Below are 17,689 nucleotides of genomic sequence, written 5' to 3'. Positions count from 1 at the left end.
GTGGACTAGGACTCAGGGTACTCACACAGCCTACGGACTCTGTCCTGGGATATTGGGGGCTACAAGAGACAGCTAGCACAAGACACCTTTAGAGAAATGTTAGGTGTCTACGACATATTGTGTCTGCAGGAGTCCTGGTTGTGTGAGGTACCCAATCCAATAGATGTTTTTTTATAGTAACCAAGGAGGCAGTACAAATGAATTTGGGCCGACCCTCGGGGGGGCTTGATTACTCTGGTATCAGTAAAAAAAAGCTAACAAAATAATTAAACAAAAAATTTGTAGGTGGCTACTGGCATGTCAGGTAGAACTCTACAGTGGTACTGGGATAAAAAGACAAATTATTGTGATAAATGTATACATTCAACCGGGAGTAATAACAGATTATGAAATCCAATTGTGCATGCTGGAGAAAGATTTGGAATCTATATGTATGACGAAAGCAGCAAAAATGATAATCATTTTAGGAGATTTTAATCACAAATTAGAACCATCCCTTAGTGATAAATTGTTTAAGGAAATGTTAGCTACCTCACAAATTCCTCATGCTAATTTTGGTGGTGTAGTTGGCACCGTACGAGATAAATATTTGGTTCAATTCCTCGGATCAATAGGACTATTCTGTACTAATGGACAGACGTTTTTGGATTGCCCGGCAAAGAAGACTTTCCGTTCAGGGAATCAGAACTGCCCAATCGACTATGCTTTTATTGATGCATGGCACTTTAGGGATGTGGAACAATTTGAGGTATTGCAGAGTGATGGTAGTGATCACTGGCCTTTAGAATTGATAATTAAGATGGAAAAGGAACCAAAGAGAGAAAGAGTGATCCCCTTGCAGATCGAATACCCCAGACGCATAACCACCCGTATAACTGAGGAAAGCCTGCAATTGGTCAATAATTTGTTTATAGATTATACTGCTGTTGGTAACGTACCACAAAAAGGAAAAACTTTCACATGGTACAAGCGGACCATCGTGCAGTGCAATTGCCTAAAAATAACAGTTAAAAAATAACAGTTAAAAAAGGGCCCGCCCATAATAAAAACGGAAGGATAAAAAACTGGTTTAATAACGAGTGTAGAAACTTGAAACTTAGGGTAAGGAAATCGGAAAGGCAGTTAAAGAAAAAACCAGACAAGGAGATAATGGAGAGCCTTCGAGTGGCAAAATTGGAATATAAAAATAAAATGAGAGAAAGGAAACTAGAATATAAATCCAAATATTGGCAAACAATGTTAGAAGTGATAAATACAAATAATATAAGGTCGTTTTGGCAATTGGTAGAAGAGGGCAAGGTGCAAGGGGAAATGCGATGCTTGGTGGGTAAAGATGTTTAGGTAACTCATCGGAGCAACCTATATAGGGGTAAATATTTGAGGAACACCTTGAAAGTAAAACCTGAGGAGCTAGAACAACTAAAGCATCACTTTTCTTTTCAAAATATAAAAAAAACAATTCAATCTTTAAAGTTAACAGAAGCTGCAGGGCCAGACAATCTTCTGGCTATTATTTTGAAAAATAACACAGATTGGTGGTCCAGCTTCTTAAAAACAACTTTCTAACAAATTCTTGCCTTGGGATCTTTCCCGGAAAGTTGGAAGGGAGCAATCATGAGACCAATCTACAAAAAGGAAGATGCTTTGTTGCCCCAGAACTATCGCCTCATAAGTTTACTGGATGTGGGGGAGAAGGTCTTCTCCAAAATATTGCTAGGGGTACTGAAAGCCTGGGCAGAACAGCATGACCTGATACCCATAGAACAAGGGGCATTTAAAGAAGAGCACTCAACCGTTGACCACTGCTTTAGTTTATGGGCAATAGCAAGAAAGGCAATAGAAGTGTGTTGGAGCTTGTTCTGCTGCTTTGTTGATTTCTGTGCCGCATTTGATTTAGTAGATCGTAAAATATTGTGGAGTATGTTGATAAAGCTCGGAATCAACAAAGCAGATCTTTCATTGTTATTTTCCCTGTTTTTAACTGACCTACCAACCACATTGAGTAAAGCTGGAGATTTAAGCCCTAAAATGGGGTAACCCATATTTCATGCCTGCTATACGCGGATGATTTTGTGATAACAGACATGACTGAGTTAGGCTTACAAAAGAAATTGGATACCTTTTTACAATACTGCAACAAGAAAAGCCTCATGGTTAATCTAGAAAATACCAAAATAATGGTATTTGGTAAAATAAACAGTTCCTTCTACTGGAGACTGGGGGAGGTCATAATTGGAATAGTAGATAAATGTAAATATTTGGGCATGCGGTTTGATAGTAGATTAATTTGGAAAGACCACATACAGTCCTTAAAAGCGAGGTCCCTTACCAAGGTCTGGGGCCTCAAACAATTTAAACAGAAGTATGGAGGCCCTTCGCTGCGACCAATACTCTCAGATTTTACTACATTGGTCCAACCACAATTTTTATATGGGGTTGAGGTTTTATTCATGGGGGGTAAATCAGATTGGAATCAAGAAGAGGGAAAATGTGTGAAGCAACTTCTTGCCCTCCCATCTTCAACTATGTTACAGGCGGTGCGAGTAGAATGTCATCTCACAGCCTGGAACTATCAGGGCATGCAAACGACATTTAATTTTTGGAATAGAATGAAGGGAGAAATCCCCCACAAAATAGCATATCTTTGCAAGAAAGAAATAGAGACCAGTGACTTTACCTGGGCGGCTCAAGCAAGGAATAAACTAGATAAGTTATGTGTTAAACTTACTCTAGAGCAAGACCATTGGAAATCAATGCAGCCGATCTCTAAGCGGGAGTTACGGGCCATAGTTGAAGTGAAATCACGAGAAAAAAGACCCATGCTACTTGAAGAGTAAATCTTCAGTGCGGTTTCTAATAAATGGATGGGTCATTGACAATATTTTACCCTATATAGAAGCTATACCTAATCCAAAGCTTAGAAATGCAATATTGAAATTTAGAGTCGGTCTGAACCCAAGTAACATTAATGGGAAAATAAAAGCACTTATGTCAAACGATCAAGGACTGTGCTCTTGTGGCCTATAAGTAAAATGCAGTAGCAAACATATTTTGCTGGATTGTTTGCGCTTTTTAAAAGAACGGAAAACATTTTTAAAACCTATTTTTATTGTTTATAAAAGTTTTAGTAGAGACCAAGCACCTAGTTTAATGACAAATATGAGATTTTTAGATGTGGCATGTGCATTAGGAAGATTTTTAATTGCTATACAGGAATCAATGAATGAAATGGCATAAGTTGAAAAGAACATATGGTGAAAATTCAATCTTACCTATGATCAGGGGACTATGCAAGATTTTGTACAAATGTATAGCTAAGGTATAACGCAAACCCTTGCTGCTTTGGTTATGATTTAAGAGCCCTCATAAAGGAGCCTTTTACGACATATCTTAGTAGGCCTTCATCGTGTAGTATACTGTTTTATGGGAAAAATGTCAGGTTAAAGCATGTTTTAAATGTTTGTAAAGTGCAAATTTTTATGGTTAAATATGCCAAATAAAAATATTCAAATGGTGGTGGCATTTATGGATTCCATGTGTATGTCAACCGTCTAATTGTATACTTATTTATCAAGCACAAAACTCTGTACAAGAGACGAGGGACATTGATTAACCCCTTCCATGCTCATGACGAGTTCAGCTCGTCATGAGGCACACTGGAGCTGTGCTCATCACAAGGTGAGCTTGTCATGAAATAATGCCTTTCAAGCTTTTCCAGCACAGGACGGGAAAAGCCATAGCAGCCAAGGTGTTAATCAGAAGATGGCAAGTATACTTTGCCCATTGCCCCCTTATGCAGTTTGCATGCCGAGAGAGCCCCTAACCCCCAGTTGTCCATGTCCAACCTCAAAAAATATATTGAGCACATAACCACACTTAACCATAAATAGTTCTTCGCTCTGCTTGTCCAACAAATATAGCTCTGGCTAAACACATATAAAGTTAGATATGTTGGCATTTAAAATTACAATGTTTTTTACTTTTGCTTTTTTATACCAAGTGCAATAAGGCTGTGCAAATATAACTACTCCACTGAAAATAAAAGAACTAAAGTAAAAACAAATTCTCAACAGCTCTAACTTCTACAATTGCAAGTCCTATTGCATTGCAAATGCTTGTTACATCTGTAACTGTCCCTTTGTCATGCTGAGATCTTCAGAACATCACTTTTGTGTGTGTAATCCAACATTAATCGTCCACCAATTGTCATACCTAATTCCTTCTGCTGCTATTTACTTCCTTAGTTAACTCCCTCAGTTTAAGGGGGTGTACTGAAAGCTATCATGTTTCCTAGATGGTATGTAGAAAAAGAAACAATTAATATGGTCTAAAAAAAGTATCAAATGCAGTGACTAAAGGTCTAAAATGTTGATGCCTTAAAACAAAAAACAAAAGAGTATGTACATTTTGGACCCTATTGAGATGTTGGTCGGAGTTGCCCAAACCTACACTGTCTTGGTGTGGGAACCGACCGAACAAAGGTCAGAGGTTCCGAACACCGTATTGCGACGCAATCGCACATGGTGCATTTGCAGACTACCATTTCTCTATGGGAGCTTGTTGTGCAGGCGAAAAACGCAGCACCAGCTCCCATGGAGAGATTGAGTTGGTGTAAATTCATGCACCATGTAGCAGACACCTTACCGTGCCTCCATACAGTGCAGGGAATTTCAGGTGCCCCCCCAGGCGCACAACCATAGGTCGCGGAGGGAAGGGGGCACTGCTAGGGGCCCCCACAGTTGCTTTACAATATACTTTTCATGTCAGAAACTCCAACATGGAAAGCCTGTTGGAAGTCGACATCATAATCCCAATGGTGGAAGCGCCGTCTGTTAGGGATTATGTGAAGCTTCCGACTGGCCGACAAGCTCCTTGGGCCCATTGGAAGCCAGTCAGTTTGACTGACTGGTTTAAACTCCGACCACCAACATTATAATATGGCAGTCAGACTGTAAACCTATGATGTCGGTCGACTGACATCGTGATGGAGCCCTTTATATCTTGTAACAGCTCCATTGAGTTTCTATTAAGGGAAATATTTGGTATGAGTCTATTTTTCTAGCACAAAAAAGAGTTCTTTCCTATTCTTCCACTAATGACAGATGTGCTACGTGTGTTTCTTTTGGTCTGGGCATGGTTACACTGAGTGCCTGGTTACACTGCAACAAATATTCTATCAATATGAGTCATATCTTTCGTCAGCAGAAGTGAATTTGGAAACTCCAGCCACCTTTGGCATTTTAAAGGTGGCATGCCTTATGATAGGTCTAATGATTTTTAAAATAACTCATGTACTGTGCAACATCTTCAGGCTAAGCACTTATGATTGGATTCTGTACAATGGTATTCAAGCCATGCTACACTCTGCATAATGCAGTCTTAGTACCTAATGTGTTTCTTCCAAAGAGGGACAACAACAGTATACTTAGAAAATGCAGGTACATGAATTTGCCCCTGACAATGGGCATTTGTCATTTAAAGAGGGCTTTGACTTTACAAGCAATCAAAGTAATCATCCTTATATTTGTAGTTGCATGAAACTGATGTTCATCCTTCATCCCACTTCAGAACATGCCAGCTTCTAGTTCATACCACTAACATAGGCAAGTACACTCTGTGCAATCCAAAATACTATATGATAAAACCTCAGCAGTGCATTCTGCACACCAATCCTTCAACTTTATAATGTCTTGTTCCTTTTGCACCTTGGGTTTGCAATCTCATAGGTGTGGTCACAAGACTATTTACATTCTAAATTATAACTGAATATAGATTTCTTTGGTATCGCATGTAGTGGTGCATTGAGTTATAAAAGGGTTCTCTGAACTCATTGTTGGCAGAGAGGTTCTACAGTTATGTGTGTGATCCTTGAATGTTGGAGCTGGGATAGTGTCAATTTGATTATAGCTCATTATTATGTGTTTATTTTGCAACCATCCCTGACTGGGTTTGGTTGGTAAATACAGACATGAATCAAGCAGAGGCATTTCCTCCTGAATATTATCCCTGTGGAGAAGGAAATTCTACTGAAGGATTCTCAAGATGTTTGATTACCACTCTAAAACTGGCCTATATCGGTCTTGAGACAAAACTGCTTCTTCAAAAGATCAACATTGTAATCAACACTGTATTCAAATATGTGGAGATATATGCTCAGCCTATAGTACTATACATGAACTCTCAGTGGTCTTTAATCAATAAAGTGAAAGAAGCACACTTAGATGCCTACAACAATACCTAGCCTCAGTCCTAAACACAGACTTTTTTTTCAGAAAATGAGTTATCTAACACAATTCTCAGTTGTCAGTGAATACTTGTCTGCTCGTGCACACATTAAAACAAGCTACATTTCTCCAGTTTTGATTTCAAGATCAGGAAGTGGAAGTATGCTGAATGGATGCTCTCTCCTTCTTCTGTCCAGGGATTTATTGCCCACCCTTTCCTTCCTCCAACAAGTATATTGTCATTGCAGGAATAGGGTAAGGGTTCAGGTTGTGAAGGTGATATCAATTCTCATCCATGATGCAGTGGGTCTCTCACCTTACAGTTTTGCTGCAGTGTTTCCCTTAGTTTGAAAGACAATAGGGTATGGCTGATTTATAATGATTTTCCCAGGATTTTATTGGCAGTGCTGTGCATTCTCCCATCGAAACTCACATATTTGGCTTTGAATTGTTCCTCATTTCAGTGCAGCTTTTTTTGGATATGGGGAGGTTGTGTGTCTATCTTACCTTTATTTGAAGGATGAATTTGAAAATTGATCAAAAACAGGAATCAATTCAAGAAAATGGCATACTTTGGGAGTTGGTATCCCAGATTAATGTGTTGGCGAATCATCTTACAAAGGCATACTATCCAGCCAATTATCTCTGTTTGTCTCCTCTACCTTTAGTTTCCCTGGTGTTAATTTCAGATAAAGTAATTATTTAGTTGCCGCTGTATTAGCAAATAGGGCCCGATTTAGATCTCGGCAGACAGGTTACTCTATCACAAACGTGACGGATATCCTGTTCGCCAAAATATAAATCCAATAGGATATAATGGGATTTAGGCTTCGGCGAGTGGGATATCCATCACCCTTTTGACGGAGTAACCCCTCCGCCAAGATCTAAATCAGGCCTGTAGATTGAGGAATTGACCCTTTGCTGGGCCACTTTAAAATAAATCAGGAAATTATTCTACTCACTGTTTAATTAACTCTATTCTTCCAAATATGAATTTGCTCAATTTCTGTATGTTTGTGAGCAGTCCAGATTCACCATGACTGTGCAGCATCTTTTTATCAATCTGATGAACAGTTTGCGATTCTTAGGTAAACCCACGGATGTTTGTAATCCTCATCTCTGAATTATGACAGATATTTGATAGGTTCTTTGGAAAGATGAAAAACTACAATCAGTTAAGCAGCTGTTTTATCCTCAAAATATTTTGTTTACCCTGATGTTCTCCTGCAGTTTACTGTACCTCTAATGCCAATTGTATCTTGTGCTTCCAATAAATATCTATGCCGTACTCAAACACTGGTGATGCATATTTGTCTCACCCCACTCTATGGAGGGGTGCAGTAGCTGCATCCAGTGGTGAGGCCTTCAAACCTTCCATTCAAAATAAAGTTAAGTGATCTGCAGCACGTCAGAGCTCTTCATTATTATTTGATAAAGTAATGCAGGTCTTATGAAGATTATGTGCTTGGGTTTTGCCAGCAGGACTGCAAACATTATTATGAGTGTAGAGTGAATATTGATCATATTCACCTTTGGTGCACTAGTCATTATTACAGAACAAAAACGTACAACTCTGATTTGACAACATTTTACTTTGTTTGTAGGATACTTTTCGGGAGAAGAAGCATGAGTATTTGATTGAAATGTCACCCTCCTTAGGACCTGCTGGAGTGGTACAGGGTTTCTATACAGGAAAACGCCTTTTGACTCTACTACCGGCATCACTGGAGTGCAACTTTATTTCTGTTATCGTACCTTTGGCTACTCAATATTGAAGAATTGTTTTAAGAAAAACTGGAACTAAATGTAAAGAAGTCTATCACGACCTTGATTCTATCATAAACATTGTTTTATGAATATGTAGTTCAGCCAATCATGTCATAAAAGTGAAATGATACTAAAACAAGGTTGTAATTTGAATTAATTGTACTTAACAATAATGAAATTGAATATCAGAAGATACACAACACAAAATATCTGCAGGTAGTTCACCTAATTGTTGCATATAAAATACTTATCTTCTTTTTCTGCTGGTTGAAGTTATCAATGATGACACCAATGAAGAGATTGAGGGTGAAAAAGGATCCAAAGATGATGAAGATGACAAAGTACAAATACATGTAGAGATTGTCTTCATATTTTGGCTGTTCCTCTACCTGCAAAGAGTAATGAATGTTTAGGTTTAGATTAAAGTATGCATTTCTCAAAATATTCTGATTTTATGTTTGTCTCTTCCTTGCCAACTACTTGGGATTCTGCATTGAAGTGTTAAGTCATACCCAATTCACTAAGGTTCCACAAAGCAAAAACAACAATCAATATTTTTTAATATTAGTAACATTACAGGAAAGACACTAAAAAGCACATTTTCTTCAAACCTATTACAAGCACCATATAAATAATAATACAATATGCTGCTCATCTGACACATAAGTATCACAAGAGCTTAGGATTTTGACTTCAGCAAAATATTGATTCCTGGAAATTGCACAAACTTTGATTCACCAAAATACCAGGGGTGGCAGATTGGACAAAATGTATCCATTGACATCTGCAAAACTTGACATCGGGTGACATCAAAACATTAGCCCTTTTCTGACCCTTAAGCCTTCAACTGTCTGCTATTTGTTGCATAGGGAGTAGGTAAGGAGTCAAAACTACAGAAAGTAAACAGGGCTTAAGGAATTCTGATTACTTTCTATTCCAGCCACTGACTTGGTGACCCTTAAAATCTTTACTATCGAGGCCAGTGACTAGTGTACAGGAGAGCAAGCCAGGAGTAGCAGCTGCTCTCCCTAGCTTCCCATATTTGGTGCCCAAGAAGCCAAAGATTCCTCACAGGGTTACAGTGCGAGTGGGGGAGGCCAAACAATGAACAAAATAAGACTAGCCATTTTTTTACCCCAAATTTGAGCTGTGCTTGTTAGAGTTATAGGGGTCCAAGGGAATGCCACACACTGGCACCTCAACACTGGGAGCTGCAATTCAAACGGTGGACCAGTGCTGATCAAATTGAAAATTTTAGTTCTTATGCAATAATAGTGTATATGTGAAACAAATAACAAGTCAAAAATTCAAATGACAATCAAAATATAATATTTACAGGCATTCACTTTGTCTAAAATATATAGGCTACAGGTAATCATGTGATTCATTGAGTAGAATTTTAAGCAGATGTCTAGAAACTGCTACTGATATGGCCGCTATCTAGAGCCTCTATCATCCAATCCCACCCACACACAATTTCCCAGCGCCAAGATGCTCCTTCCGGAGCGATAGGCTGCGCTCAATAAATACTCACAAATACAAATAGAAACTGAAATGAAATATTTTCAAAGATATGACGTTTACACTTTTGCCGCATGAGCCGACTTTTAAATGTTTTGAAAGTAGCAGAATCATACTCTCACACTAATATAATAGGGAAGCCGGTAGCTCTTCTTAGAGAATAGCCACAATAATTAAATGATGAGGTGCTTCTGATCTAAAAAGTACTTCAAAAAGTTCTGAAGTGTTTTAGTATTGTACTATAGTTTTAGAGGTAATGCCGTTAAAGTATAAGAGGAGAGTGTTCCAGGAATGAGGGCTCATTGTAGCAAGATTATAAGTCCAAATTTTACTCAGAGGTATGGCTGGGGGTGGAGTCTGCAAAATTTCACAATTCCACCCATACTTGCCTCGCTTCACCCAGTGTGTGTTCAAATAGGATTTTTTCATACTTAACGGAGTGGTGGTATTGCAAACTTGCAATCTGGAATCTAATCATTTTACATCTTGAGGCTCATGGATGCCTCTTAATAAACCCACTGCTGTAATGTGCATTCCAAGGGTAGAAAGGGTCCAAAGTGAAAATCAGCACTACTTAGTGTTTTGGGTGAAGGAATAGGCCAAATATGAAGCATGCCAAAAATTGAGGGCGAGGGCTGTTTTTCCTTAATGAGGGATATCTTTAATCCTGGTAGGACTACACCTCATGTATTATTAATTTCCTGTGCTCACTAACCATTGTGTGTATTATATATTGTACCACAGAGGAAGGATTATTGACCTCTATTACCACTCTCCTCTCTTGATATAGATATGTATTATTATTACCATAACATTATGCCAAGCACTTACCTTCCGTGAATCAACTGCTGCATACATAATGTCCATCCATCCTTTAAAAGTGGCCTGCAAACAAGAAATCACATTTTGAAGGAAGACAAAAAAATCCGAGTGATGATAATCAAAAACATGTCGTTTCACCTCTCTTTTCATTAATCAGAGATTGACTGAAATCAAATATCATAAACATTTTGACAGAAGTATCCGAACTCCGTCTTCATGGATGACAATTGTATTAAAACATCCCAGCCTTTACCATTACAAGCAAGCAAGTTGTTTCCTTTCGAGATTGAGCAGTCTTTGTCAGTTACTCCAACGTTCTTCTTTATGATCGCCATGGATCTAATTTTTCTTGCATACCACCTCACGCCTGTCAAACTTTTTCATACACATGGTGAATATTTGTAAGCTTTTCAATCATTTTTTCGACAAGCGATCTCAAGGAGACACTCCCATTGTGTGCATAGGGACTGCACAAATGTGCAAACAACCATGTCCATGTGTCTGTACCCCATAACTGAAAATGGTGCAGAAGCAAACAGGCAATGGGTAGGTGCACTAACTGTGTGCAAACTAAGTGGAACCACTGCCATGTGTTGGTGGAGACGGCAGGTGTCCCACAGACCACCTATAAACCGCTGAAGGCTGGTTTAGTCACATACTGAACCCACCATAATGGGATGCCTGGAAATTATAGCATTTGAAGTCCTGTCTTTCTAGTTTATATGGAAGACATTCATGGGCATATGAGTAAAACCTGTGGACTTATGAGGATATGGTGATGCAGAGATAATGAGTAAAAGGAAGAAGCAATAAGATTGGTTACAATTTTCATTTCAGATTTGTTAGTTTATTGTTGGGCTTAGTCCTTTCTGCATGGTCAGCCCAAAGTGTTTTGCCTTTACCCTCCTATTTTTTCTGAATTCATTTTTTGATAACTTAGGTCACTTTACCGCTGCTAACCAGGGCTAAAGTGTTTGTGCTCACACCCTAAAACATGGCAAGATTGGCTTACACCTAATTGGTATATTTTAATTTACTAAACGTCCCTAATAATTTGTACACCACATACACAGGGCCTATAAATGTAATGCTACTAGTGGGCCTGCAGCACATTTTGCGCCACCTACTTAAGTAGCCTTTTTAAACATGTCCCAGTTCTGCCATTGCAGCCTCAATTCGACTTGGAAAAATAATCCCCTTGCCAAGTCTTAAACTTCTCTTTTATTGCATATAGGGACCTATAAAGCCAATAGAGCAGGCCACATTGTAATTAACATGTTGGCCATGTAATTTAAATGTTAATATGTCCTGGTAGTGAAAAATTCACAAATTCATTTTTATCTATTGTGAGTCTACACCTCTCTCACAGTACAATACTGGATTGTCTTATTATATTTAATAAGTGCTAACGTTTGAATGGGATCAGTTAGGGAATTCAGAGTGGTGTCTGAAAAGTAGCAATTGAAACCCCTCTTTAATGATAAACTGGGATTTTAAGTTACAATGTTGAAAATGCCACTTTAAGAAAATTAGAATGTTCTGCCCTAACCATGTTGTGCCTGTAAATTGTTCACATGACTGGGTGTAGTTGCCATTTGAACTTCGTATGTTCCTCCCAGACAGCCACACAATAGAAGGATTAGGTGTGCCTCGATGGGCCATCAATGGCAGGATGAGAGGCAGAGGCAGGATGAGAGGCAGAGCTGGGTGTAGCCCCACTTCAAAATCAATAGGCTGTGCCAAAGAAATTCACACTAGAACATTGTGCCTGCAGCCAGGCTGGGAGGCAGGAAATTCCAAATACTTCAAGGGAATGTGTCAGAGCCTCATGGATGGAAAAGGTTCCAACCATCTTGAACTGACACCTGAACCTGTCATCAATGAGTCCTGACCATCCAAGTGGTGCCTATCCCTATCCAGTCCTGAACCCTTGAAAGTGGTGCTAAAGGTGCAAAGATAGCCAAAGTCCTAAACCTGAGACTTACCAAATTCTTGACTAAAAACTGCTCTGAGAGCCAAAATGAGACTGATATATATCTGCTTGTCGTCCATCCACGGTGCATCGCCAGTCAGCCTGATTTCGCGGCAGCTCCTGCTACCTTCTTTTCCAAAGCAGCAAATCCTATTCACCAGTCCTTCACAGAAGGGGTATCTGGCCTCATGCAGCCATTGTTGGATATAGCTTGCAGCTTCACCCTGCTAGAGGTTTGGAAAAGACTAAGCCTAAACGTAGAAATCTTCACCGCAACTTCATCCAGCAGCTCTCCAATTAAGGTTAAGCACCGACCGGGCCAAATCCACTCCTTTTGTTTTACCCACACTCCATGACAGTCAGCCAATTTTTTTAATTTTGACTCAGACTTGCATGACTAGATATCTGCGGTTGGCACTTTGATCTTTTAGGAGCTAGTGTTTACCCTAAACTTAAAACAATCATAACTGCAGTTCTACACTGGAATGTTTGTCATTTTGGGGTCAAATAATTGTTCACATTTATTTTGTTGTGTTTTCACTTTATAACTTTTTGTGTGCTTCATAAATACCTTACACATTGCCTCTAATTTAAGACTGACTGCTTTTGTGGTAAGCTTATAGAGGGTTAAGTAATGTGTTAATTTATTGACTTTAGTGGTTCACCCTGGCAGGAATTCTGGTGGTTGCTTGAGCAGGGTATCCACCCCACTCAATCAACAACCCGATTTCTTACAGTTATAATTGCAATAAACGACTCAAATGTCTTACCTTCCCTAAAATACATATATATTTGTAAGTGAGCTAATGTGTGGCATTTATGGGTTAGTCTAGCTTTGTTATGCCTTTCTGCCCCAAAGCTACCTTGGGGCCCAGCACCGAACCTTGATGGCTCTGGATGAGTCAGCATGAAAGGTTCCCAAAATGTTGATATGATTTGGGCTCAGCATGGTAAGTTTCAGGCACTTCTGTCAAGTGGGGACAAAAACAGTGGGGAGTCAAGTGAAATGTTCAATTTCAACTCCCACAGGATTGTTCCCCAATTCAGAAGAAACACTCGAACAGATTTGCCTCAGACTTGGCATGCAAGTAGAACATTACTCAAAAAAGTGTCTTTGCTTGGTTTGGGTTTAATCTGTTCAGGAGTATTCAAGAAACTGGCATTATGAAAGTGGTTTTGTAGGCTTCAAATTGAGTTGGTCTTTTGATATCTCATATACAAAATAGAAACCCAGTAATGTTACACTCAGTGACTCTCCACAAAACAAACACCCTCACCCACCAAGGTTACCCCTTGGTGGCATGCTTCACCATGGGTTCCATCCCCTCCCGCTGCAGATTGAGGCATGCTGCAACCTACGGAATACATGGGAGCACTTATTGACCTTTTAAAATTATAAGGAAGATGTTATGAGGAGGGGACTGGGGGACAGTATAGTGCTAGGGTGTATTTAAAAAATACTTAGCTAGTAAGTATATATAATTTTTTATTTGAATCAAAAATAAAAAATGAACTGAAAAATCAAACATTAAAAATAAGTTTTGATTATATTTGGTTATAACTCATTAACATATGTTTTTACCAACTCAAACATTCACTTAAAATACCAAAGTTAAGTGAAGTTATCGTTATTAATTAAAACTGGCAAAAATGGAATTTGAATTTTTAAATTATGGTAATACCACAATCAAAAAGCCTCACAATAGCCTTGCTAGGCATAACCTGAAAAACAAATTTAATGCTTATAACCTCATAATGTTTATACAAATATAGCACAACAGCTAAAAGCACAATGTAGTTCAATGAAATTCAATAATACCACATACTCAAACCATTAAATAATACTATATTCATAGCCATTGCTTTCATTGTATTAAGGGCAACATGACATGCACTCTTATCATTTGCAAATGCATTTCTTGCATCAAGGATGAGGTCATATGCATTGCATTTGTTGTGTGCATTTTGTTTTGCAGAACTGTTGCGCAAGTTATTGATTAAGGTCTTAAGCACAAATTGTGTCCATTTTAATTTATAACATTACCTACAATTTAAATGTACTTTTGCCAGAATAACCAAAGATAACCATAAATAAATGTTAATCTAGTTTTTTCTTTGAATTTACACTTTTCTAATTATATACCACAAGCCAACCAAAAGTTTCTGTGCACACACTAGCAAACACTGCACTGTACTGCATCGCTCATAACCTGCTCTATGACACTATTAATGACATCACTGATGCCATCTGAAATGACATCATTGTTAACATCACTGATGACATCATCCAATGAGTGTGCTAGTATGTTTTATAGTTTACATAGTGTTGGGTAACTACCTGTTAGAAATGGGCCGTCTTGTTGGCTGAGGTATGCACCTTGACCAGGGGGAACCCACCACACTAGTCAGGGTAAGCTAGATACACGACTGCGATAACCTGTCCTCACCCTCTGGTAGCTTGGCACAGAGCAGGCAGGCTTGTTTAAAAAGGCAATGTGTAAAGTATCTGTGCAACACACACACACACACACACACACACAGTAACACAATAAAAATGCCACAAAAAGTTTCCACACAGGTTTCATAAAAACTGCTTAGTATATTATGACCGATACAAAAGGGGATGATGGACGGAGCGAAGGGGGTGAGTGTTTGAGCAAATCAAACACTCACCCCCAGTCAACTGATCTGGGTTTAATCCATCACCATTCTTTAGCTCACTCAGCCACCCCAGTTCAGACATGGCCAGGTCCCAGGATGCTTGTTTCCGGTCCAGGAAAGACATGGCTTGGCAGTTCGGGCTGGACTGTTCTCATGAGGCACAGGGTCAGACTGGTTTGCATACGGCCATGTCTGAACTGGGGTGGCAGAGTGAGCTACAGAATGGTGATGGATTAAACCCAGATCAGTTGACTGGGAGTGAGTGTTTGATTTGCTCAAACGCTCCGTCCATCATCCCCTTTTGTATTGCTTTGTTCGCCCTAAATTGGCAGGGTATGCTCAGACGTGAGTCCCTTGCTCACTTTGCCACTGGATTCAAGATAGCCTGGCTGATGAGGATTATGATTCCGAAACCGGTCCCAGGATGCTTGTTTCCGGTCCAGGGAAGACATGGCTTGGCAGTTCGGGCTGGACTGTTCTCATGAGGCACAGGGTCAGACTGATTTGCATATGGCCATGTCTGAACTGGGGTGGCAGAGTGAGCTAAAGAATGGTGATGGATTAAACCTAGATCAGTTGACTGGGAGTGAGTGTTTGATTTTCTCAAACGCTCCGTCCATCATCCCCCTTTTGTATCGCTTAGTATATTATGACCAACATAAGACCAAAAACAATAAAGATTTCATAATGCTTTACGAGTTATATACATTGTATTGTGTTGCATTAGAACGCATGCGTGGTTACCATGAAAGCCTTTACCATGCATACCTTTACTACGAGATACGTAGTAAAGGAATGTGTGGCAAAGGCAAAAAATGGGGCTTGGGGGGTCTCCCCCCCAAAAAAGTGTGAGAATAAAAAGAAAATGAAGTGATGAAGCGAAGTAGAGGCAATCAGCGTCGTTAGAGAGGAAACAAAATAAACTTCTGCTTCCTCTTTCCGATGTAGGACGTCATCAAGCAAGATGAAGGAGAAGAGACGACAACATGAAGAGGTAAGGGAAATTTTAATTAAAAAAAAAGAAATTGAGGGTTAAGGGCAGGGGTAATTAGACAAAGGTTTGGGGGCTAGTGGTACACGTAAGGGTACAGGGGAGGGGTATAACCTTTCCCAAGAGTATGCCCTTACCATGGATAAATTTACAATGAAAATCGTTGTAAATCTATGGGTGGTAAAGGAATATTAGTGGAAAAGGTTATGCGTGAAAAAAGCATTCCGTAGTAACGCATGCGTGGGAAAGTCATGGGTTGCAACGGAATGCGTTGTAACGACATACAACCGTGGAAATGCAGAACTGAGTAGATTCAGTTCAATGAACTCTTTATAGTAAATTGAGTGCAGTTGTAAAGATCCCAGTCAGGGATCGACAAATGGAGGTGCTGAATTTTGGAGCGCCCCAAAGAGGGCTCCAAACATTTTTTCAGAGTAACTCTCCAGTCGATAACTCGAGACTGATGTGCTGTATGCAAACACAGCCACCTGCGATAACGCATCCCTTGGAGGCGGAGACATCACGAGTTTTGAGAGGCATAGTACCTTGGTGTATGGTGAGGTGACAGCCACGCTGAGCCATTCTTGGTGCGCCGCTGACGGCAGCGAGCAGCTGCAGTGGCTCCCCTCTGATGGGACTCCTCAGTAGTTTGGCAAATTAAATGCAGTCCTTTAGTGAAACAAGAATGGGGCACTTTATCTGATTGGGATTAAAGTGATGATTCTCGCAACGGAGGTCTTTTCTGGTGCAAAGCGCTGGACATTCACAGCACATGGACCCTTATCTTGTGCACAGCAACGCGTTGATTCTGACAGAACGGCTCTCACAGCAGCGTAGTGACAATAAACTTGAAGTCTTGGATGGCCCTGAGACTTCGAGAACAGGGTGCAAGCCAAAAAGCCCTTGGAGAATGCTCAGAGTTTAACACAGCAAAAGGTAGCAGGCCAGCACAAGCAGGCAGGTAGCATAGAGGCAACACAGCAGAACAGTTAGAGATTTGGCAGTCCCTCCTGGCAGCACAGTAGTCTTTCCGGCAGTGTGCAGATGTAGAGCCAGCAGTATCTGGTTACAGGTCCAAAGAGTGCCTAGTTTGAAGAAGTCCCATTACTTATACCCAAAAGTGCCATTGGTGTGGGAAATAACTTCAAAAGAGCCTTCTGAAGTGCACAGGTCCCTTTTTTCATCACAGTCCTGTATGTCAGCCTAGCTGGGAAGGGAGATGAATCAGCCCTTTGTGTGGGGACAGGACATTACCTATTCAAGTGGAGTGTGAGCCCCTCCCATCCCTCAGGCGCAGAAAGGCTCATCAGTATGCAGATGAATGCCGTTGAGTGTCCTGACTTGTGACTGTCTAGAGGGAATGCACACATGTAGCTGTCACCCAAACCAGGTGTGTATTGGAGACAGGCTGTCAGGTCCACAGAGCAGTAAGTGCAGTGAAATGTCCACTTTCTAAAAGTGGTGTTTCTAGAACATTAAGGTTAAATCCAACTTCACCAGTAAAAAGGATTTATCATTACCAATCCAAAGATATAAAACATGAGAAAGCTACTCCTCTCTGATCAGGAATTGCCACCTAAACAGGTATAAGGGTATTCCTAATGTTAACCTATGAGAGGGTTAGGCCTCACAGTAGTGAAAAACGGTTTTAGCTGCTTGTCACCACTAGGACATTCAAAACAAAACAGTACATGTCCTAGCTTTTACTTACATAGCACCCTGCCCGTAGCG

General features: G+C 39.9%; 1 protein-coding gene across 1 annotated transcript in view; it reads right to left on the bottom strand.

The window, feature by feature from the left end:
- Positions 1–17,689, bottom strand: part of LOC147731529 (sodium channel protein type 2 subunit alpha-like) — an 860,436-nt gene that overhangs the window by 114,012 nt on the left and 728,735 nt on the right. Inside the window, exons 23-24 of the mRNA XM_086956593.1 lie at positions 10,344–10,397; positions 8,243–8,380 (exon numbers count right to left, since the gene is read on the bottom strand). Of these exons, the coding sequence (XP_086812719.1) occupies positions 8,243–8,380; positions 10,344–10,397 (192 nt within the window). The remainder of the gene's footprint in view (positions 1–8,242; positions 8,381–10,343; positions 10,398–17,689) is intronic.

This window comes from Lissotriton vulgaris, chromosome 2_1 (assembly GCF_964263255.1).
Source record: "Lissotriton vulgaris chromosome 2_1, aLisVul1.2, whole genome shotgun sequence".
NCBI lineage: Eukaryota > Metazoa > Chordata > Amphibia > Caudata > Salamandridae > Lissotriton > Lissotriton vulgaris.
The sequence above is the reverse complement of the archived record's forward strand: the minus strand, read 5'-3'. Positions and strand labels throughout refer to the sequence as shown.